Source organism: Bidens hawaiensis, unplaced genomic scaffold (genome assembly GCF_021521415.1).
Source record: "Bidens hawaiensis isolate Kalapana, Puna unplaced genomic scaffold, B.hawaiensis_p1.1 tig00014036_1, whole genome shotgun sequence".
In the NCBI taxonomy this organism is placed as follows: Eukaryota; Viridiplantae; Streptophyta; class Magnoliopsida; order Asterales; family Asteraceae; genus Bidens; species Bidens hawaiensis.
Window position 1 is genome coordinate 424,166 of NW_027492207.1, and position 21,732 is coordinate 445,897.

At 36.6% G+C, this 21,732-nt stretch overlaps 1 protein-coding gene across 1 annotated transcript; it reads left to right on the forward strand.

Annotated features, from left to right (window-relative positions):
- The first annotated feature begins 448 nt into the window (after nt 1-448).
- Nucleotides 449-1,144, forward strand: LOC143545781 (uncharacterized). Its single transcript, XM_077037601.1, has one exon. The coding sequence runs from the start codon at nt 449-451 to the stop codon at nt 1,142-1,144; it is 696 nt and encodes a 231-aa protein (XP_076893716.1).
- Nucleotides 1,145-21,732: the final 20,588 nt, after the last annotated feature.

Consider the following 21,732-nt stretch of genomic DNA (forward strand, 5'->3'; position numbering starts at 1 on the left):
TGGCTCGTATCTACTTAAAAGTTCATAAGATTTGATCATCAATGTCCTTCACATCAACTTGATTTCACAATTCAACAAGTTCTCACCGTCAAAAACATCAAATTATTACATGTTATGGACGTCTACGGTTCGTGATCAATCTTACCAAATTTCAGCTCAAAAGAGGATCATTTGCATCATCAAAATTACAAAATCATGTTTCACAGTTACTGTAGCGGATAAGTTCATTCTTAGCGTATAAGACATATATGTACGGATAAGTCATATCCACCGTATAAGTTGTTATCCGTTGAGTCAAAAGATATCCGTTGACTAAGAGGTTATCCGTTGACTGAAGATATAAGATATCCATTGACTAAGAGGTTATCCATTGATTGAAGATATACGTTTGACTTGACATATACGTGGATTGTGGACATATATGGACAGTTTGAGTATTTTAAACAAAATGGATAACTTGAACACGTTTGTGTTAAAACCGTCAACTCTTCTTCTAAATTTGAATCTTGATAATGAAATGGGAACTGCTAACAAGCCACCAAAACTTCTCATAGTTGAAGATTATCCGAAATGGGCGGATAAATTTGACACTCATATACAAGATGGAAGCTATGATACTTGGTTGGATGCTAAAGAGGAATATGTCATTCCCAAGAATGAAAATGGAACCAATTATCTATTTTCAGAAGTTGATGAGGCTGATAAATCTTTGTTTATTAGAGAGAAAAAGATGTTGAACCTCTTTCAACAATCTATTAAGGCAGAAATATTTCAGATGCTTCAACATAATGGGTCATGTTATTCTATTTGGAGAGCACTGCTTAACAAGGGTAGAGGAAATCCTAATATGAGGAAGTCAAAGATGGCAGTGTTGAATAAGGAATTCGATATTTTTACTTTGGTCAAAGGTGAAACATTCGCCCAGCTGATCGAAAGATATTGTCATCTTGTTAATGAGATGAAAAGGATGGGTATTGATAAACCTGATTATGAGTATAATAATAAACTAGCTGATGCATTTCCTGAAGAATGGGAGACATTTATCATGGTTCAAAAATCAAATCTCGTTGCTTATGTACATCTCACTCTTGCTAGGTTTATTGAGAAGCTGAAGGCCCAAGAATTAGAGTTGAGGAAGACATAGAATATGAAGAGTTCGGCTGTTATGCAAGATATTGGGCTTTACTATAACAATCCTACTTCAAGTCCAAAGATTCAAACTGCTTTCTACACTGAAGGAACTGCATTTATGGGAAATTCATTAGGTAGATCTCAAGTTACACCACAATATTCTAGTAGCTATTATGGAACTTTGCCTACTGAACAAAACACTCTGCCAAAGAACCAAAATCCTTAGGTGTTACATTGTAGCATTCCTGTAAATCTGAAGAATTCAAATGGTTTAACTGCTGATAATGTCAAAAAGCATATGGCATTTCTTGGATCTGTCTTGGAGTCATATGAAGGTTTGGTTGTCGAATGAATTTGTAATTATAACATAATGAAAGACGATTATGATCAAATAGATCCTGAGGAAATGGAGATGCTAGACATTAAATGGTGCATGGCAAGTGTTATCTGAAGAGCTTAAAGGTTCAAAGAAATCACTGGGAAGAATTGTCTTGATGGTACATCTTCAAAGTTGGGTTTTGAAAAATCCATAGTGAGATGCTTTCGTTACAAAGGAAATGGGCATTTCAAAATGGAGTGTACAAACAAGGAAGTTGGTGATAGTAGTGCAAATCCTTTTGGAAAAGATTACAACCGACAAGCTATTTACCATAAATTTTTCCTAACCAGTCTTCTGATGTTGGAAAGAAACCAATGGAAGCTGAAGCATCAACTTCAAAAAGCATACTATGTTGCTCAAGTGGAAAAGAGATTCAACTAGAACAATTATGTTCAATAAGCGAATGTTGCTGAGGTATTCAAAGATGTTGCTGAAAGTGTTCAAGAGGGTGAAGAGGTATTCAAGGAGGTACAAGTTGAAGAAGTAGTTGAGGAAGTAGCTAAGGAGGTAGCTGGGCTTTCTAAGGAAAACCAATCTGAAAAAGTAGTTGCCAAAATCAAAGAAGAATTGAGGATGGTGAATCGTGCACATATGACAGGATTCATAATATTCCCTTTGATTATTTTCAATCTATTTTTCCACCTGATATAATAGAAAGTTTTGCAGGCTAGGTCAATGGAGAAGAAGTACCACATGGGGAGATTGATTTTGGGGAAGAAGATGAACATCTAGATCAAGAGCAAGTTCAATCTTAAGAAAAGGATTCTAGAGAGGAAAAATTGGAAGAAGTTGAAAAGATTGATCAACACGCGCTTATGGCAAATCAGGGGCTTCCAAGATCTGACGATTCATATTGGATAATGGATAGTGGAGCTAACAGACACATGACCGGTACTCTTCATCTATTGAACGATGTCAAATCAATTAGAGGAGGCTATGTCGGATTTTCTGGTAACCAAGGAGGTCAAATTGTGGGTGAAGGAATACTGTAGAATGGCACGGTAATGTTTAATAAAGTCAATTACATCACAAAATTGGAGAAAAACTTATTGAGCATTTCACAAATTTATGAAAAGTGATTCTCCACACACTTCACTGAAAAAGAATGTATCATTTTGAAACCGGGGCATACGATACCGGAAAAATGGGCTTTGATGAAAGCACCTCGAGAGAATGATTTATATGTTCTCAACATGAGTGTTGCTAGCACAGTAACCAAGATTGTTTAATGTTTTGTCTCCAAAGCATCAAAAAAGGAATCGATATTATGGCACAACAGACTGGGTCACATTCATGTGAGAAAGATGAACTACTTGGTTCATAATCAACTCGTTGATGGGGTGAATGTGAAAGGATTTCATTTAAGTGATGATTGCTTTAGTTGCAAAATGGGTAAACAGAAAAAGAAGACGCATTTGTCGAAAGCGTTAAATTCAATCAATTTACCTTTCGAGGGAGTCTATATGGATTTATTTGGACCCGTGAATGTCAAAATTATCACTGGCAAACCTTATTGCGTAGTGGTCACCGATGATTATTCAAGATTCTCGTGGGTGATGTTCCTAGAATTCAAAGATGAAACATTTGAAAATCTGATGATTTTGTTTAGAAAAATGGAGAATTTGTACAAGTTGCCAATTCGAAGAATCTGAAGTGACAATGGATCTGAATTCAAGAATAACAAGATGTTGGAGTATTGCAATGAACATGGTATTCTTCACAAATTTAGCGCACCTTTCACTCCACAACAAAATGGGGTCGTTGAAAGGAAGAATAGAACTCTTATCGAGACTGCAAGAGCCATGTTAGCCAACTCTAAATTGCTTGTTAATTTTTGGACTGAGGTTGTGGCGCATGCATGTTATACACTGAACTGTGTTCTCACTGTTAAAAGATATGGGTAAACATGCTTTGAACTCTTAAACCAAAGAAAGTCTAATCTGAAATGGCTCGAACCTTTTGGGTCACAATGTACGTTTATGGATCCTCATGGAAAGTTTGGAGCAAAATTGGTTGTAGGATTCTTTGTGGGTTATGCAAGTCCTTTACGAAGAGTATTTCTTCCAAACATCAACCGAATTGTGCAAGTACAATATGTAGATTGTCTGAGATACAATGTACCTACTCAAAAATCGGGAGACGCTTGGTTATTTGATTATGATACCCTTTGGAAGAGTTTCAATTTACATGAAGATGATTTATCAGATGAAGCTGCTTCATTGTTGTTTCAACAATATTTGAATGATGATTGTTCTCAACAATTTGCATCACCTGAAAATTCCCCGATTTTCAATGAGGTAATTCATGATAATCCTGATCCTGTTGTTGTTCCATCTACTCCTTCATTTCATGATGATGGAGAATCTCATGACGATGTGATTGAATCGGTGGCTACTCCGAGTTCTAATAAAGTAAATGGATAAGAGAATGTTACTACTTTGCAAGACGATGTGAGTGTATCAACCGAAATCATTCCTCGAACCTTGTCCTATCATCCTTAAAAAACATAATCGAAGATATACACACCGAGGTTCGTACAAGAAGTCAAATTGACCAAATTCTTCAATGTTTCTTTACTCAAGTGTCTCCGTTACAAAATCGGTTCTCTTTCAAATGTTTTATTTCTCAAATGGAAACGAAGACAAATAAAGAAGCGTAAAATGAGGAGAATTGGTTTAATACTATACAAGAAGAAATTCAACAATTTGAGAAGTTAGGAATGTGGAAGCTTGTAGACTTACCCGAAGACAAGAAACGTATTAACACAAAATGGGTGTTTTAGTGCAAGAGTGATGAGAATGGAATTATTGTTCAGAACAAAGCTCGGTTAGTTGTTCTAGGATTCAATAAACGAGAAGAAATCGATTACAATTAAGTATATGCGCCAGTAGCAAGACTTGAAGCGATTCGAATTTTTCTGGCATTTGCGTCATGGAAAGTTTTTAAAGTATATCAACTAGATGTCAAATCTGTTTTCCTTAACGGGAAACTTGGTGAAGAATACTATGTGGGACAACCACCGGGGTTTGTCGATCCAGTCCACAAAGACAAGGTGTACTTACTCGATAAAGCTTTGTATGGTTTGCATCAAGCCTCGAGAGCTTGGTACGAAACGTTATTTCAACATCTGTTGGATATTGTACACTATTTACCAAAATGGTGGATTGGCATTATTGATAGTTCATGTTTATATGGATGACATCATTTTTGGGTCAACCAACGACAATTTGTGCAAAGAGTTTGAGGAGGTTATGAAGTCAAAATTCGAGATAAGCGCAATGGGGGAGATGAAGTTTTTCTTAGGTCTTCAGGTGGAATAGTTACTCGGTGGTATCTTTATTCACCAATCGAAATACGTCAATAACATCCTAGTGAAATTCAATATGGCTGATTTAACGGAAATTAGCACACCTTTACCATTGAATCATGGAATTGGTCCTGATCCCACTGGGGAGAAGGTTGATCAAACACTTTACCGTTTTATGATTGGCTCTCTAATGTATTTAACCGCTTCTCAGCCAGATATAATGTACCCAACGTGCTTGTGTGCCTGATATCAATCCAATCCAAAAGTCTCACAACTCATGACAGTCAATAGGATATTGCGGTATCTTAAAGGATGCCCTGGAATCGGTCTATGGTATCCGAAAGATGATTTTGTGCTGAGAGTATATTCAGATTCTGATTAAGGAAAGTTGTAAGCTAAACGCAAAGTCTATAATTGTTGGATGTCAATTTGCAGTAGGTTGGTCACGTGGCAATGTAAGAAGCAAACAACCGTCTCTCTATCGACTTGTGAAGCTGAGTATGTAGTTGCCTCCAATTGCTATTCTCAGGTTCTTTAAATTTAATAGCAGATGCGAGACTACGGTTTGCATTTTCTGACCACTCCTATTTTTGTAGATAATTCTACAGATATTTCCATAACGAAAAACCCGGTATATCATTCTAAAACTAAACATACTAAAATATGGTATCACTTCATTCGTGATTGCTATGAAAAAAAGTTGATAACTGTAGATAAAATTTACACCAACGAGCACAAAGCAGATCTTTTTACTAAAGCTTTTGATACAAAACAAATTTTTGTATCTACTAAAGCTTAACGGTATTAAGAAACTTGGAGGTGGGAAGGTGAATGATCACGAGGTTATGGATTCCGATCTTAAGTAATATTCATCTTAGTCAAGTTTGCTTTTGTAAATAGGGTTTTCAAATTGTTTTTGATATTGGGGGGGGGGGGTATTTCTAGAAAATCCAAAAACATACAAATATTTGAAAAAGCCAAAAACATTGAAAAATGATAAAAAGTCAAAAACATGAAAAATTTGCTCCTCGAAAAGACTTTCGGAAGCAGAAAAGGAAGATGATAGTACATTGATCATCTAGTCCCAAATCCAGTAAGAAATAGACTTAAAAGACTGTGTGCTTAAATGTATTAGTGCATTGGTAGACTTTAAAACAAACAAATACGGAAAAGTAAGTGATATAAACTTGAACGAGCCAAGTTGACAGGGGGGTTAGTTCTCTAACAAAAATCTTGGTAATGAAGGCAGAAAGGTAATAGCATGTCATACTCAAGTCTTATATGTTAGCATGATCACCTAAATTAGAATCTTTTAAATGCTTAAAATAATGACTCGATCATCAATGGTATATGGTTTTATGGCCTTAAATCCTGTATTGATGGGATGCTTCAAGTTTCTAGAAACCATAGAGTCTTTTTGTGGTTTATCATTTGGGTATTCACAAATGTGAATATTAAAATGTTGTAAAAGCGAACCCAAGTCATTAAACTTGATCACTGCTGTACTTTGTACAAATTCATTACTGACTTGATCAACCACGTTGTTAGACATACATTGTTCCTCCCTTGCGTGTGTCTTAATGCCAGTAAGAAACAGACCCATGAGATACAATTTCTGCAAGCCATACAGATGAATTCATGCATACTCATTCATGGTAAAGGAAATTTGGGTATTGCTTGATAACTGGGGTATATCTTGTTGTGAAGGTTGTTAAAACTTTGAAATGTTTTGATCTGGTGGTTCTAAAGTTTAAGTCATGTTGGGGTGGTATGGTAAAAATCAAAATAAGCCTGAATTAAGATTAGAGGCTGATTTCCTGATATTGTGTGCTTAATTGACACTTAATCATATCACTGAATTTTTTGAAAAAATTGTTGTTAAAGTTTAGGTGGACAACAATACCAATAACTGATTTAACACCAATAATAATAATGATGAAATATAAAACTGTGATTAATGGGCGATTTGGTCAATATGATTCCCTGCTTAAACTCACAAAAATATGTTTGTAAATAGTTTGAATTTACGTAAATGTGGTTATTGCCTTTCTTTAAAACAAAAATATTTTACATTTCTGAATTAAAATCGATTCTAGATGAATGAATTGTTGAGAATTTCAAACTGAGTTTATGTTTCGGATACATTTTCAAAGGGCTAAAATGTTAATTGGTTAATCAAGGTCAATAATTTGAACTTGATTTATTCAAGATTTTTTTAAAAATAAGATTTAAGTCATAATTGTTCAATCAAGGTTATTAATTGGACTTGATCAACCTTGAAAGTGTGAATTTTTATGTTTTAATATGTTTCAATTTCATATTCGGCTGATATGTATTAAACATATACGGCGTAAATGTGTTTATTACATGTACGGCGTATAAGTTTAATACATATACAGCGTATATGTCTTATTGTGACATATACGTCGGATAAATGATTAGTATATATATACCAACTACTTATACGTTATATATCCGTCTGTTTTTCTCATATCTATGCATTATACTCTCTAGTGTTCTTTGATTCATATATGTGCAAGCATGTCCGTTGATTATCCTAGTGATTCACACACTATTATAATCGTAAAAGGTATTATTTTTTGACCTTTCTTGATGTGTATTAAAGAGTGTTAACAATGAAATCAGATTCAGATCTATCTTGATGCAATTGATGATGGACTCATAATCGTCTGATCTTAATCGAGGACAGATTGTTACAAAGTTTTGATCTGAATTGTGATTTTGAGATCTAATTAATTCTAGAGTGAACTGCAGTTTTTGTCCCTGTGGTTTGTCCAAATCTGCGGTTTTAGTCCAATAGTTTCAAATTTGTGATTTTCGTCCATGTGGTTTCATTTCACTTGCAATCAAATCCGAATCATTAACCCCGTTAAGTCTGGTCGTTAAACCCATCAGTGTGCCCCTCACGTGAGTGGCAGTTTTGTCTTTTTTTTTTTCCCAAATACACCTCAACCCCTCACGTGTGGAGGCTTGCAAATTAGGACTGGGTTTATTTGGGGAGAAAAAGGACAAAATTTTCCATCACGTGAGGGGCACGCTGATGAGTTTAACGACCACACTTAACAGGGTTAATAAATTCGGGTTTAATTTCAAGTGAAATGAAACCTCAGGGACGAAAATTGAAATTTGAAACTATTGGACTAAAACCGCATATTTGAACAAACCACAGGGACGAAAACCGCAGTTTACTTTTAATTCTATATCTGATAAAAAGGACAAAATTTTCCCTCATGTGAGGGGCACGCTGATGAGTTTAACGACCAGACTTAACGGGGTTAATGAATTCGGGTTTAATTGTAAGTGAAATGAAACATCAGGGATGAAAACTGAAAATTTGAAACTATTGGACTAAAACCGCATATATGAACAAACCACAGGGACGAAAACCGCAGTTTACTCTTAATTCTATATCTGAGCCAGATCTGGATTCTTGGAGAAACAAAGATAAATGCTTTAATTGTTCAAACAGATAGACTTTTAGGAGAGAACGAAACTTATTTGAATCATTGTATTGATAGATTGATGTCTCAATTCAGTAAAATTGATAATTGACGTTTCAATATGTGTATAGGACTTATAGGCCGGATAAGTCATTTTGGACTTATACGGGTATAAGTGCAATAACATATACGTCGTATAAGTCAAGACTTGACATATATGGATATATGTTATTTACATATACGACAGATAAGTCATATTTGACTTATACGTTTTATATGTTATACGCATGATCTTATCCGCTGAATGAGTCATATACGTTGGGTAAGCACTTATACGGGTTAGGTAAAGATATACGAAGAATGCCTTATACGCTCAAACTACTTATACGTTTTAAATACTTATCGATGGCATAATGCATATAAGTTTACACTATCATATCTGTTTAAGAACTTATTCGTACAAATGACTTATACGTCTTAAAACTACTTATCCCTAGATTTACACTTTGTTAAAAAATTATCTGTGGTTTTAAATGTTTGATCATTTAGAAACTAACTATGTTTGTAGATTTGATATTGCAGATGGCTCGAAAAGGGAAAGATACCGATCCTGTGCATAATATCTGTGCATATTTGGACTTGGAGGATAAGAAAGTTCATCACTTCAAGACAATCATTCCATTTTTATTATGATCAAGGATATATAAGGCTATTACTGTTCATTGTGAGCCTTATCGGAATGTTGTAGTTGAGTTCTGGAAGAATGCTACAGATTGTGGATCAGAACTCAAATCCAAGGTGCAAGGAAAAGAAGTTGTGTCATAAAGTATCATCAGAAAGATTTTGGAATTTGGGGATGTTGACACTGATCCAGATACGTTGGACGAACGTTTAGTTAAGTGATGCTTGATAAGAATGGGGTTTCAAAATATAAATAGAGGACCTTATTTGAAGACGGGTTTCTCAAGACTATACAAATTTTTGGTGCGTGTGGTAGTTCAATTCTTGGGGCATGGGAAGGGAGGTTATGAGGAAATCATATATCAAATTTGTATTATCGCAACGGTGTGCTTGAATCTGAAGTATAATTTTTCAAAGATGATATTTAAGAACATGAAGCACTATTTTGGAAAGAATAAGTGGTTGATGTATTCACGCTTTATACAATTGATCATGGAGGATCATTATCCGGGAGTTGTAAAGATTGGTGAAACAATTCATTATCACACAAGAATGGGAAAAATTGTGCGAAACTGGCGTCATACAAAAATAAAGAAGAAGATGAGATTTCCAAGTTTCGTGGATTGATTGGGCATCTGAAGAGTGTTGATTATGTGGCACCAGATGGCAACATTGCCATCTAGAGACACGATAACAATGAATTAGATCATGAGAATGAAAACAAAGTCATGGATAGATTTTAAATTCGTTGGTGGCAGCAGATGGTTTTTTAAAAATGAAGACGATTTTGTAGCTGACTCACAAAAGGGAAAAAGAAAAAATAAAGAAAGCTGTGAAAGTTGAAGAGGTTACACAGCAGACTCCAGTTGTTGAACAACCTGTGTACTCTGCTACATCAGGTAAAGATGATGAGGAAACTGAGTCGGATACAGAGTTGAAGAAAACTGTGTTTGTTGATCCTTGAGCTATGGCTGATTTAAGAAAGCAACAAAAGAAAAGGAAAACAGAGGAGGAGACAGATAAAGCATTTGTACATGAATTTGTGAGAGAAAAGAAAAAGAGAAGGGGAAAGAAGCACATGGCAAAACCAACTTTGAAGCTGACTGGTGAAGAATCAAACCCTGAGGGGGAGACTAGTGATACAGTGGTGGAGGGGAAGTTTGTTCTAGAAATGTATATTGATATGGAACCAGCTGTGGATCTAAGTCAAAATGACAACATATTGAAGACACCTAAAGTTAAAGCAATAATCACCGAAGAAAAGAACACCAAAGAAGTCTACGCCAAAAGTTACTCCTAAATTTACTTCTCAAGGGCAATCATTTGGAAGTTTTCCTGAATTCGATGATGCCAATATATTCTTGGATGGACCTTCCAGACAAGAATTCAATGTGTTAAAGGGTCGTGTGGAATAGCAAGATGTGCGTATTGATAGTTTATCTGAGCAAAATGGAAGATTGAGGCAGGAGAATGTTGAAATAAAAGCAAGATTGATTGAGAGTGAAAGAAAACGTACTTTGCAAGCTGATTTACTGAACCAACACATGAAATATTTTGTTATTATTGAAGAAAAGCAGGGTATACGATTGTTATGAGAAGTAGAGAAGGCATATGATACTGTGTTTGAAAGAGTATATGTATGAGATGTCGGTTTGGAGGAATGTGAGTTCAGAATGATGTATGATAAAGAAAAGGCATATCTAAAGAATAAAGGTAATGTGGATGAAGAACCAATCATTGTGTCTGAAGATATTGGAACTGAGCAGAATGTTGGATCATCTTATGATGGGTGCTACACAACAACCTATTATAGAAGAACCAGTGTTGGATATGATTGTTTATGAACCAAAGGTTGATGAAACTTTGATTGTTGAACCTCTCGAGTTGGTACCATTTGAACCGATTGTTGAAGGAGACGATGAGGAAGATGAAGGTAAACTTGATTTATTTGTTGGTGATGATGATGATGATGATGATGATGATGATGACACTTGTGGTGGAACTGGTTTATTGGTAAGTTCCAAAAGCAGCAAGACTCAGGGTGTTGATGTTCAAGAATGTCAAAAGTCTGATGATCATACACAACATGATAGTACACAACATGATCATACACAACATGATAGTACCAGTGAAAAGTTTGTTGAAGATACTTAGGTGTATGATGTTGATCTGATTGCAATAACGTTGTTTCAGATGAAAAGTGCAATTTATGTTGCTGAAGAAGGTGAGATTCTCTTGACTAGAGCTAATCTGGCAAAGATGTTGGATGTCACGGAAGATGAATATAATTATTGATTTTGAACGTGAAATGGGTGGAGTTGGTGATGATAAACAGAAGTTCATGCCTTCTGAAGATTATGTTTTGGAAGAGGTGTTGGAAAAAGAACCTGTAAGATATGTTACACCAGATAATCGGGAATTCGGTGAATTTAGTGAAGATTTTGATGAGGAGATTGAGATGATAAGTCAGGAATTTAATGAGTTTGGGAAGCCGGTTGAAGATGAGAGTACAAGTAAGAGAAACTATGACTAGTTCAAATATCATCATGTTAAACCTGAGAAACAATGTCTCAGACTAGTTAAGTATTACAAGAAGACAAAGAAAGATATTGCTTTGGGAAAGTACATTAGTATTTCTTATATTAAGAAGATCTGGAAGATTACGGTAAAGAGGGAGTTTGGAATGCAATACTTTGAAAGTCTGATGGAGTTGAAGTCTTTACCATGGCATGACGTTTATGACATATGTCAGAAGAAGTTGTTATATGCTCTGGAGAAAGATTATATTACTGAAATATGGGACTTTATCGTTCGTCAATCCAAGTGTGGATTCAAGAGTTGGACTCCACATAAACCTAAGTTGCATGTCTCTCTGATGTGGGCCCAAGTATAGAAGACCGGGCCATTATGTTTATGGAGGACCAAGATTGCGCTGCAAAATGGGATGCACGAAAATGGGCATAACTTGGCCCACGAAGCTCCGTTTCAGTCCCATTACCAGTCAAATCAAAGATTGAGACGAGGAGCACATTGTGGCAAACAGCCTACAGCGTGTTGGCCCCTGCCCAAAGCCCAAAAATGCCTTCTAAATAAAGTTTTAGGCCTTTTTATATTTTTTCAGCAGTTTTTATGTTTTTATTTTTGGGTTTGTGTTTGGCCCATGGCATTTTTTTGCCCAATCCGTTCTCAAACATCTATTTATATTCAGTATGTGTAATGTGAAAGATTAGACTTGAATATTGATAATAAAGATTTTTCACTTCATTTTCCCTTGACCTTTGGGTGGGATTTGGGGGGTTTTGGAAGTTCATCACGGGTATTCACTGAATCAACGTGGTTCGATCTTTGTTTTCGTTTTACCGCTGCATCACTCTCGTGTCAAGAAAGATCCTGAAACAAGGGATTTTGTCAAGACATTGAGATATTCAAGACCTGATTCTCTAAAGGTTATACCGTTGTATCCGATGGAGCAGAATTTTCATAAATTCTTTTTATGGTGGTATTACGATGAATCAACGGGAGAAGCTGTGATCAACCTGGACAGAGGAAACAAGAGCTATGATGTGACTGTTGTTCTTGATCCTATGTGGTTGATAAACTGTTCATAAAAAGATATTGAATTCCTTTGAACTCACAAAATTCAAGTTTATTCTGATAAGGGTGAAGAGCAGGCTCAACAATACCAGTTCGTTGTAAATGTTTGTTATGCAAACAAAGTTCATTCTGGTAGAGTCTGAAACAGGTTGGATTACTGTTAGGAAGGAAGAAGATAGAGCTCGTAGCAGAACGTAAAGACAAGTTGACAAGAGCTTCGTGGAACAGGTTTTATTATATGCATGTTGGTGTTTCGAGACCTACACGTCAAGGAGGTTCTACAAAACCTTCATTTGAAAAAGCACGTAAAGCATACAGAGCAAGAGTTTTTTGGATATTAGAGTGAAGAAAATCAAGATATAGCAATATCCAAGGGAGAGTTTGTTAATACATATTGTCTAGTGCTAGGATCTTGTTTTTTGTATTTGAAATAGGCTTAAACATGTAAATTGGACGTATATGTTATATCCAACCGGATATGTACTTATACGACATATATGACATATCCGTTGGATAAGTCATATATGCCCGGATAAGGTATGTCTATAAATACTAGACATGTCCATTCAATATTGGCAGTTGTTCATTTTGTGTACTGTACTTGACGCTGTCATATCTTTGTGCTGATTGTTGAAGTGAATATAAAGTATATTAGAAAGTGAATTCATCTTGTGTTCTTTATCTCATAATGGTTTCCATACATTATGTTAACTAGTAGATCATAAACTCGGTGTTTCGATCCACGTTCACGTTCTTTCAGTAAAAATAGTATATCAAAAGCCAATAACATCATTATTTGATATGTAGATAGGCTTGACAAATGATAAGTGTCAGTGTGATATAAACTAAATTATTCGCCTATGTTAGCGGTTATACGTTTATGAAGTTGTTGCATGTATCCACTCAAAGTCATATCAATGAAGGTAGAAATGTAAATAACATGCCATACCCAAGCCACCCATTACGTTATCACAGTTGTCTTATTATGTTGTGTTTCCGTTGAATGCGGTCAAAAAAGGAAAAGAAAATATATGTAAAAGAAAAGGAAAAAGAAAAAGAAAAGAAAGTTGTTATTAGGATTTTTAATTTCAAACTTATTTACAAGATCTGATTGTTAAAACCCTGATATTTTCTTTTGTTTTATTTTCTTTCTTTTTGTTCAAGCCCTTGGACTTTCTCTTCTTGATAATATGGTATTATTCGACTTGACTGTTAAGGCCCTGACCTTCTGCTTTATTTTAAACTTTCTAGAAAATCAAAAGTGTGTAAAAGTGTATCAATAAGCAAATCGTGATTTTATTAGAAAAGTTTAAGTCAAGTTGAGGTGATATGTGAAAGCAAATTAAACCTAAGGTTTAATGGAGTCTGCAAATTGTCTTGTTCTTATCTGTCAGTTCAAAACCGAACCGTCTTGGGATCAAATGGACTTGAATACGTTGCTTGTTGTTATAATCGGCAATAGATCTTTTTTGTCGGCCGCATAAAAGACCTTGTTACTGATTTAATTGGTTTTTCATACGGATTTGTTAGGTTTCTTAAATTTTAGGGCTTTCTGGACCTTCTTATGTCCGATTGGGGTAGTTCGAGTTTGTGTTGATGGATAAAAAATTAAAAACTATACAGAAATGGACTTCGTGGGTTTGCGATTCTGGTTTTGAAAGGAATTGAGTTTTTAACAAAACTAGAACCTTTCAAATCGCATCGCATGAAACATCTTATTCGCATGCGCATGGTCTTCTGAATCGCATCGCATAAGCATTTGAATCGCAATCGCATAAGTGAATGAATCGCAATCTCATGGATAATCTCAATCGCATGACACCTTCAAATCGCAATCGCATAATGATATGAATCGTAATCACATACCATGCGAATGCGATTGAAATATGCGAATGTGATTCCCTCTCCCATGCGAATGTGATTCCCCTACACTTAGAAAATTTTTCAAACTACTAACTTTTCATTTTTACTTTCATTTTCTGTTTTAGTTTACTTTTTTTATTTTTGTTTTATATTTTCTCAGTACTTATGTCTTTCTTTGATGTTACATTACAACAACACAACATGTTTGCTCCTCTGGATCTTCCCACTGATAAGGAGCACAAAACTTTCATCTCCATGATTAAAGGGTTAAGAGAATCAGCTCTTCTTCATGCTATTACTGCTAATCCGGAGATACACACGTGTTGGATAAAGGAGTTTTGGGAAAATTCCAAAGGTACTAAAGATCAGAATGAAAAATTGATTATAACTACCAAAGTGGCATATAAGAAGGTGGTCATTGATGAGGCTGATATAAGTAGAGCCCTAGTGATTAGGATGATTCGGACCACTTTTTCAAGAAGTACAAGAAGGAGGAGCTGTCAGATTTTTTTGAGAAGTTGTGATATGAACGTGAGAGGAAGACGTTTGGAAAGAAGTATCTTCTACACTATTGGAAGTATCTTTTTCATATTGATTCCCACTGCTTATCAGATTGGAGAGGAGGATTTGACAGTTCAAGAACTGACTGGGTGGGATTTATGGCTTGCTTGATTAACAAGGTGTAGTTCAACTACTCACGAATCATTTTTCTGTGCATGCACGCCAATGCAAGTACAGAGTCGGCTTAGATGTTGTATCCTAGATTTGTACAAATGTTATTGGATGACAAGATGCCCGTGGTGCCTAGTCCAACATATAAGATTTGAGTATGATGAAGATGGTATAGAGATACTTCCTTTAGAGCCACACCATGTTGGGATGGTGAAACAGTCCGTATTTGGGTCCATGTTGGATTCGAAGAAGGGTTATAAGTATAAAGGAAGAGTGCCCTGGGAAAAGTTTGGTTTCTTTGCTGAAACTAATAAATTGGTGAAAGTTTAAGTGAGTATGAGCAGAGTGTTGAGGTGTTTAAAGTTAAGGAGACGGAAATAGAGACAGAGGCTGAAGTTAGGAAGCCTGTGACAAGAGGTGTTAAGAAGAACAAGAAGAGTCACCCGAGCAACCATTAATGAGATTGAAATATCTTAGAGACTCCAAGAAGGCTCCAAACTGGGTAATAAAAACTGTGAACAAGCCACATGATAGAAACTACCACACCACCTCTCAAAACAACCCAACATGGTCCTTGCATTGCCTCACCCACCACCATGAAACGAGAAATCGCCAAGATGAAGGGAAAGCAAGTTTCTGTCCCGAGATCCAAATCCATAACCAAACCCTCCAAACCTAGTATTCACGATTTACCCATAACCAGGTCCGAACTCTCTCCCGCACAACAAAACCCACCCATCCATAGTTCATTCCTACCTGACCAAACCACATCCTCCCCAGACCAAACCGAAACCTTCCCACAACCCTCACCACCTAGAACCTCCCCAGTTACGTACTTCTTTACCTCACCTCTTAGAACCACATCCATATGGACATCTACATTCACATCCGTATTTATTTCCTTGCCACTTACCATACCAATACCTACATCTACCCAACTTGAGACCCAAACCACAACCCAACCCCGGTCCTTGCCATTAACCCAACTCTCCTCATTCCAAACCCAAACCATTACCATACCTATGCAATCAACCACCCAACCTAACCATCCTACAATTCTCCCTCGAACACTAGAAACCAAATTCTAACCCCAAAACCTCTGTCCGGTGGGAAATATAGAAATTCTTAGGTGTTCACAGATCCTATCTTAGATAGGATTTTGTATTTAGAGGAATCCAACAACAAACGGGCAAAGCGTGAGAAAGTCATGATGGAGTTTGGGAAGAAACAAAAAGAGAAGATAGAAGAGTTGGAGAAGCAGAAGGCGGAGGTTAAAGAAAGATTGGAGAGCATGGAAAAAGAGAGGTCGATTGATAAAGAAAGGATAGAAAGTCTAGAGAAGGAAAGGGCAGCTGATAAAGCCAACATAACAAGACATGAGACTATGATTGCAAACCTTCAGAACCGGGTAGAGAGTCAGCAATTTACTTTGAACGATCAAAACTTGTTGAATGTTAAAGATGTGCAAATTTGGGCGAATGGACTTCCGTGTCTCTTCATTAGAGAGTGATCGAGGGTCCTCGGATAATGTTAAGAATAGATTGAGGACTGAGATCACCCATCTGAGGTCTGAGGTCGAGAGGTTGGAGGCTAAGAATAAAGAGCAAGCTAATTGAACAGATTGCATATCAAGATTAATAAAAAATCTCGCTGAGAAATACAAAGGTGCTGGTGACCTCAAAAACTTATCAGATCAGGAAATTGCTGATCTGAAAAGGCATGTGAAAAAGGTATTTAGAGGATGGGAAGATTATGATAACAAGGATGAGGATAAGAAAAAGAAAGGACAGGCTGTTATATTTGGTCTTGTTGTTGGTAGTGATGATTGTTGTACTGATGGTACCGATGGTATTGTTGGAGGAGATGTTGTGGTTGTTGGTACTGAGAATGTTGAAGGTGATGAGGAGGAGGAGGAAAAAGGAGGAATCGGAGACAACGAAGACGAGTCTGATGTTAGTGATGATCACTTTGATGATGACAATAATAATGGTAATAATGATGGTATTGGTGGTGGAGGTGGAGCAGGTGACCAAACAACTACACATGATAATGCCGTTCATGATGATCCATCAGCTGGAGATGCTACTAAAATGACAAGAGATCGGGATGCAGCTATGGAGGATGAATTTAACTCAGTTTTGGTCATGATGTCTCTACAGGTGCTGAGTTGCAGGTCAAGGAAACAAAGCTTGATTCTGACTATGAGGATGATTACCTCAACTTCTCACAAAATTCGGATACACCAGAACCGAAAGTTAGAGATCCTGCTTTAGCTGCTGATGATCCAGTTCTACCTGCTGGTGTTCCTACTCATGTTGCCGAACCTAATGTTGATGTTGTTCAAGTGCCAAAGCCAAAAAAGAAAAGGTGGCATTGTGTTCTAAACGTGGCAGTGCCCGATGCAGGAACTACCCATATCATGATGAATCACTCCTCTTGTACCGCAAACGGCACGCGGATAGTGAAAGTTGGGCCATTCAGCACGAAAATGGGGACCTCACCTACATGCATTACCCCGAAATGCATACGCTGCCTCATCTCGTCATTTACTACTTTGTGAGGGCAGCAGGTGATGGTGTTGGTGAAAAGAAGCTCGATGGTTGGTTCAAGAGATTCCTAAACAAATAAGAAAAGGAGGACTACCCAAAATTCAAGCTCAACATGGAAGAGACACAAGTACATCCAACATAGATAGATCCAGCAACAGGAAGTAGAAGGAAGACGTGGAGATATAAAATGCCAAAGGACGGGCGAGAAGTCTATAATGGAGTACCGTTCTTGCCCAACGCGATTCCAGACTTCACTTGTTTTTGATGGAGAGACCTGTGAAGCAGTTGTGCATTGCAATCCGATGCATCCAATTCGTCTCTTTGACGAGCAAGATTTGATGGGGTTCAAAAAGGAAGATCTCATAAAGTTATAGAAATTATCCTCTGCACACACTTGAGGATCCACGTCGGCCGAACACACATGAAATAGTTGGGATGTTCAACAGTTTTGACAACCAACTATTTGACTATGACTCCCCCTTCGAGTATTAGACGGATTGGAGGCGAAAGCTACATCAAATACCAAAGACTAAAGGGGGATTGAAGATCCCATTTCATGTATTAAGCCTTTTGTATTTAATTAGTTTACCTAACGGATATATTTTGTTAACTTTCGTATTGTCTTTGTAATGTTTGGGCCTCAGACCTTGTAATCAAAAGGCCAATGGCCGAAATAAATAGAAGTATGCATGGGATACCCTCCACTATAAATAGCGAAGGTATGGCCATGCAAAGTTAATATTTTGCAAAGAATGCCAACTCTCACCTACTTTTTCTACTTTATCCGCTCAAGTTTCCTTTTATAGCAAATAACTCAAACAAAACAAGATACGAAATCTTAGTTCGTTGTTGGTAATTTCCGCTAACCAGCAATTAAAATTGATTCAAAAACACGTTGTAAGATCCGTTTTAGGGACCTACAAGAAATGAGAAACATACTTGGAGTCTAAGAAACTTGGAGGAGCAAGTAAAATTTGGAGGGAGAATGCCGTTTAATTTTATGTTTTAAGACTATAGGTTACGTTTGTTATTTGTATTATTAAGTGACAACTGACAAATTATGTAACCCTATATTACAATGAAATCACAATCTTGAATCAAATCTCTGTTGAATTGTATTACCATATATCAATTGTACTGATCCTACAAACTACAACTATTATTTATTATCATATATTTATTACTTAAATATTCAGTTAATTAGTTTCCTAGTATAATTCCACTCACTTGGAAACCAAATTATCGCATATTTTGCACATCTTATGATGTAAATCATGTAGCGAAATAATAATTATAGAGGAAAATGAATCCTTACACGTTCTTGGTGCTTCGCAAGACCCATCCCGGCATAGTCCCAGTAAGATTATTATTTATCAAATAACTATCAAGAGTGATCCCCTTTAGAGAATTGGTCAGAAGACAAGAAAATACTGAATAATTTACATACATGTACTTTGCATTTCCTAGTAGGGAGAATGATGATGGTATATTGCCGGTCAAATTGTTGAAACTCAGGTAAATGCATCCAGTAAAACTCAAAAAGATCAAAATTAAGTTATTGCAAATTTAAGTTGCAATAGTCGAATAAATTATTTTCAAAACGCTTATCTAACCGAATCTTTAATAATTTTAATCAAAGAATTATCATTACGAAATCATTGTATAATTACAGATTCTGTCATTTATGTTTACAATCAACTTTGTTGATTGTCTTTTATCTTCATTGTATCATGGATAGAATTACAGATTTTGTCATTTATGTTTACAATCAACTTTGTTGATTGTCTTTTATCTTTCAAATTGACATGTGTATTTTACGTTTTAGAATCCAACACGGTTAGGGTCCTTTGATCCTAACCCAATTATTTTTTCTCATAAATATGTGTCCCGCACATGAGTGCAAATTGATCATTTACCCATTAATTTAAAAAAAACATTTTAATAATTAAAACTAAATTTAATTAAAAGATAAAGCAAAATACTTTAAAAAACATTTATTTCATTTTAATAAGACAAAATGGCAAAACAGGCGTTTTATGTTTGCTCATTAGACGTCATTTGAAAAACTTAATGACACAAGAGGTATTTCATGTTTCAAATTATGTTCACGTTACGTCCTTTGATACTAACCCAGCTAAATTTTTTCGCTAAATATGGTCATGTGCTTTGCACATGAGGATAGTGTGATCAATTTACCTTAAGGACTGTTTGTGTAATTAGACTAAAGATTAGGGCTTTTGAAAAAATGTGCATCTCTCTCTCTCTCTCCCTCTCCCTCTCTCTCATCCCACCAATCTTCATCCCCATCTCCATTTCTTCTTCATGTTAACCTCTACTACTCCGGCCACCGCCGCTTATTACCAACATATGTCGCCATCACCACTACAAGCCATCAATCTGTACCCCCACCCCACCCCCAAAAAAAACTTCATCTTTGATGACCATTAAATCCGGCCACCTGACCACCACCATCACCCCTGGCTGGCCACGCCACCATCTTCTTTCTTCTCCAAAATCCAAAACCACCATCACCTGTTGCAAACCACCGACCCACCACTCATCCTCTGCCCACACCTTTCTCTCCGACTCACTCCATGACACACACCATAACAAACGCTAAAACCCCGAAATTTCAATAATCAATTTCCACCGGAATCAAAACCGGACGACGAAACAAACCCACGCCGAACTTATTCCGACCAAATTCCAACAAATTCACCCCGAAATCCAATCCATTTGCAATCAGTTTCACTTCCATCGATTAATTCACATTCTCAATTGTGAAATCCAACACTTGGCTATTCAGATTCTCAATTGCGTTATCACTACAATAAGGTTAGGGTTTCCAATTCCTGTTTGTTCTTGAACTTAATTACCAACTTAAAAACCTCCAATTTGTTGTCGTTGGTTCAAATTGCGTGTAAAGATTACGAATTTGATTCGGCGTTTGGTTCTTTTATTATATATATTTTTAACCGATGGTGGTGGCGGTGGTCGTTAGCCAGGGGTGGTTGGACGGTGCTGGTGCCGAAAAGGATGATTGAGAGAGAGAGTATGTTTATTTTATATATATATATATATATGTGTGTGTGTGTGTGTGTTATTTTTAGTTATTAAGTACATTTATAAATTTACAAATATACCTTCATGTGCATTGCACATGACCAAATTTAACGAAAATAATTAACTAGGTTAGGGTCAAAGAACAAAACGTGATAGAGTTTTCAAATATAAATGATGTTTTTGTCATTAAGTTTTCCAAATGACGTCCATTGAAAAAACGTGCAAATATAAATGACGTCTTTTGCCATTTTTTCTTTTAATAAATATAATACCCAACCCCATCTCCCTTTTCTTCAGTCCAACGATTGTAACTCCTACAACTCCGGCGATCCACCCCATCCCTCATCTCCCTTTTCTTCAGTCCAACTTTTCTTCAGTCCAACGATTGTAACTCCTACAACTCCGGCGATCCACCCCATCCCTCATTTTCGATGATTGTCGTAAACCACTACACCTGGAAACTAGTGGTTGCAATCCTGACCCAAACCTATTGATGTGGGTCAGTTTGAGCTTTTTTTAAACTTTATGGGTTGATTTGGGTATGTCATTTAAACCAAGTGGGTCAGAATGAGTCATTACAAAAAGTAGAAGGTGTTAGTGTGGGTCAAAATGGGTTGAGAATTCTAAATGAACGGGTTAATAGGGTTTGAGATTTCTAATTGAACAAGAAACCCAAAACTCATCCTCCATCTCTTCAACCAATTTGTCACCGCCGTGCTATCGCCGCACCTCCGTTTCTCAGCACACGCCCTTCTTCTCAGCCTTAGGAGTCTTCTCAGACGAACCCATCGTGAACTACATAGCTGCCATTGGTCAGTCAATTCTATTATTAATTTATTATTATTATGCTAGATCGATAATAATAGGGTTTAAGGTGGTGGGCAGGCTGTTTATCGAGGATTTGCAGATTGGGTGGTGGAGGTGGGAGACGTGGAAACGGTGGAGGGGGTTGACATGAGCCAGTTGTGGTAGTGGTTTTCAGAAATGGGTTGGGTTGAGTCGAACGAGTCATGGGTCGAAATGGGTCATGGG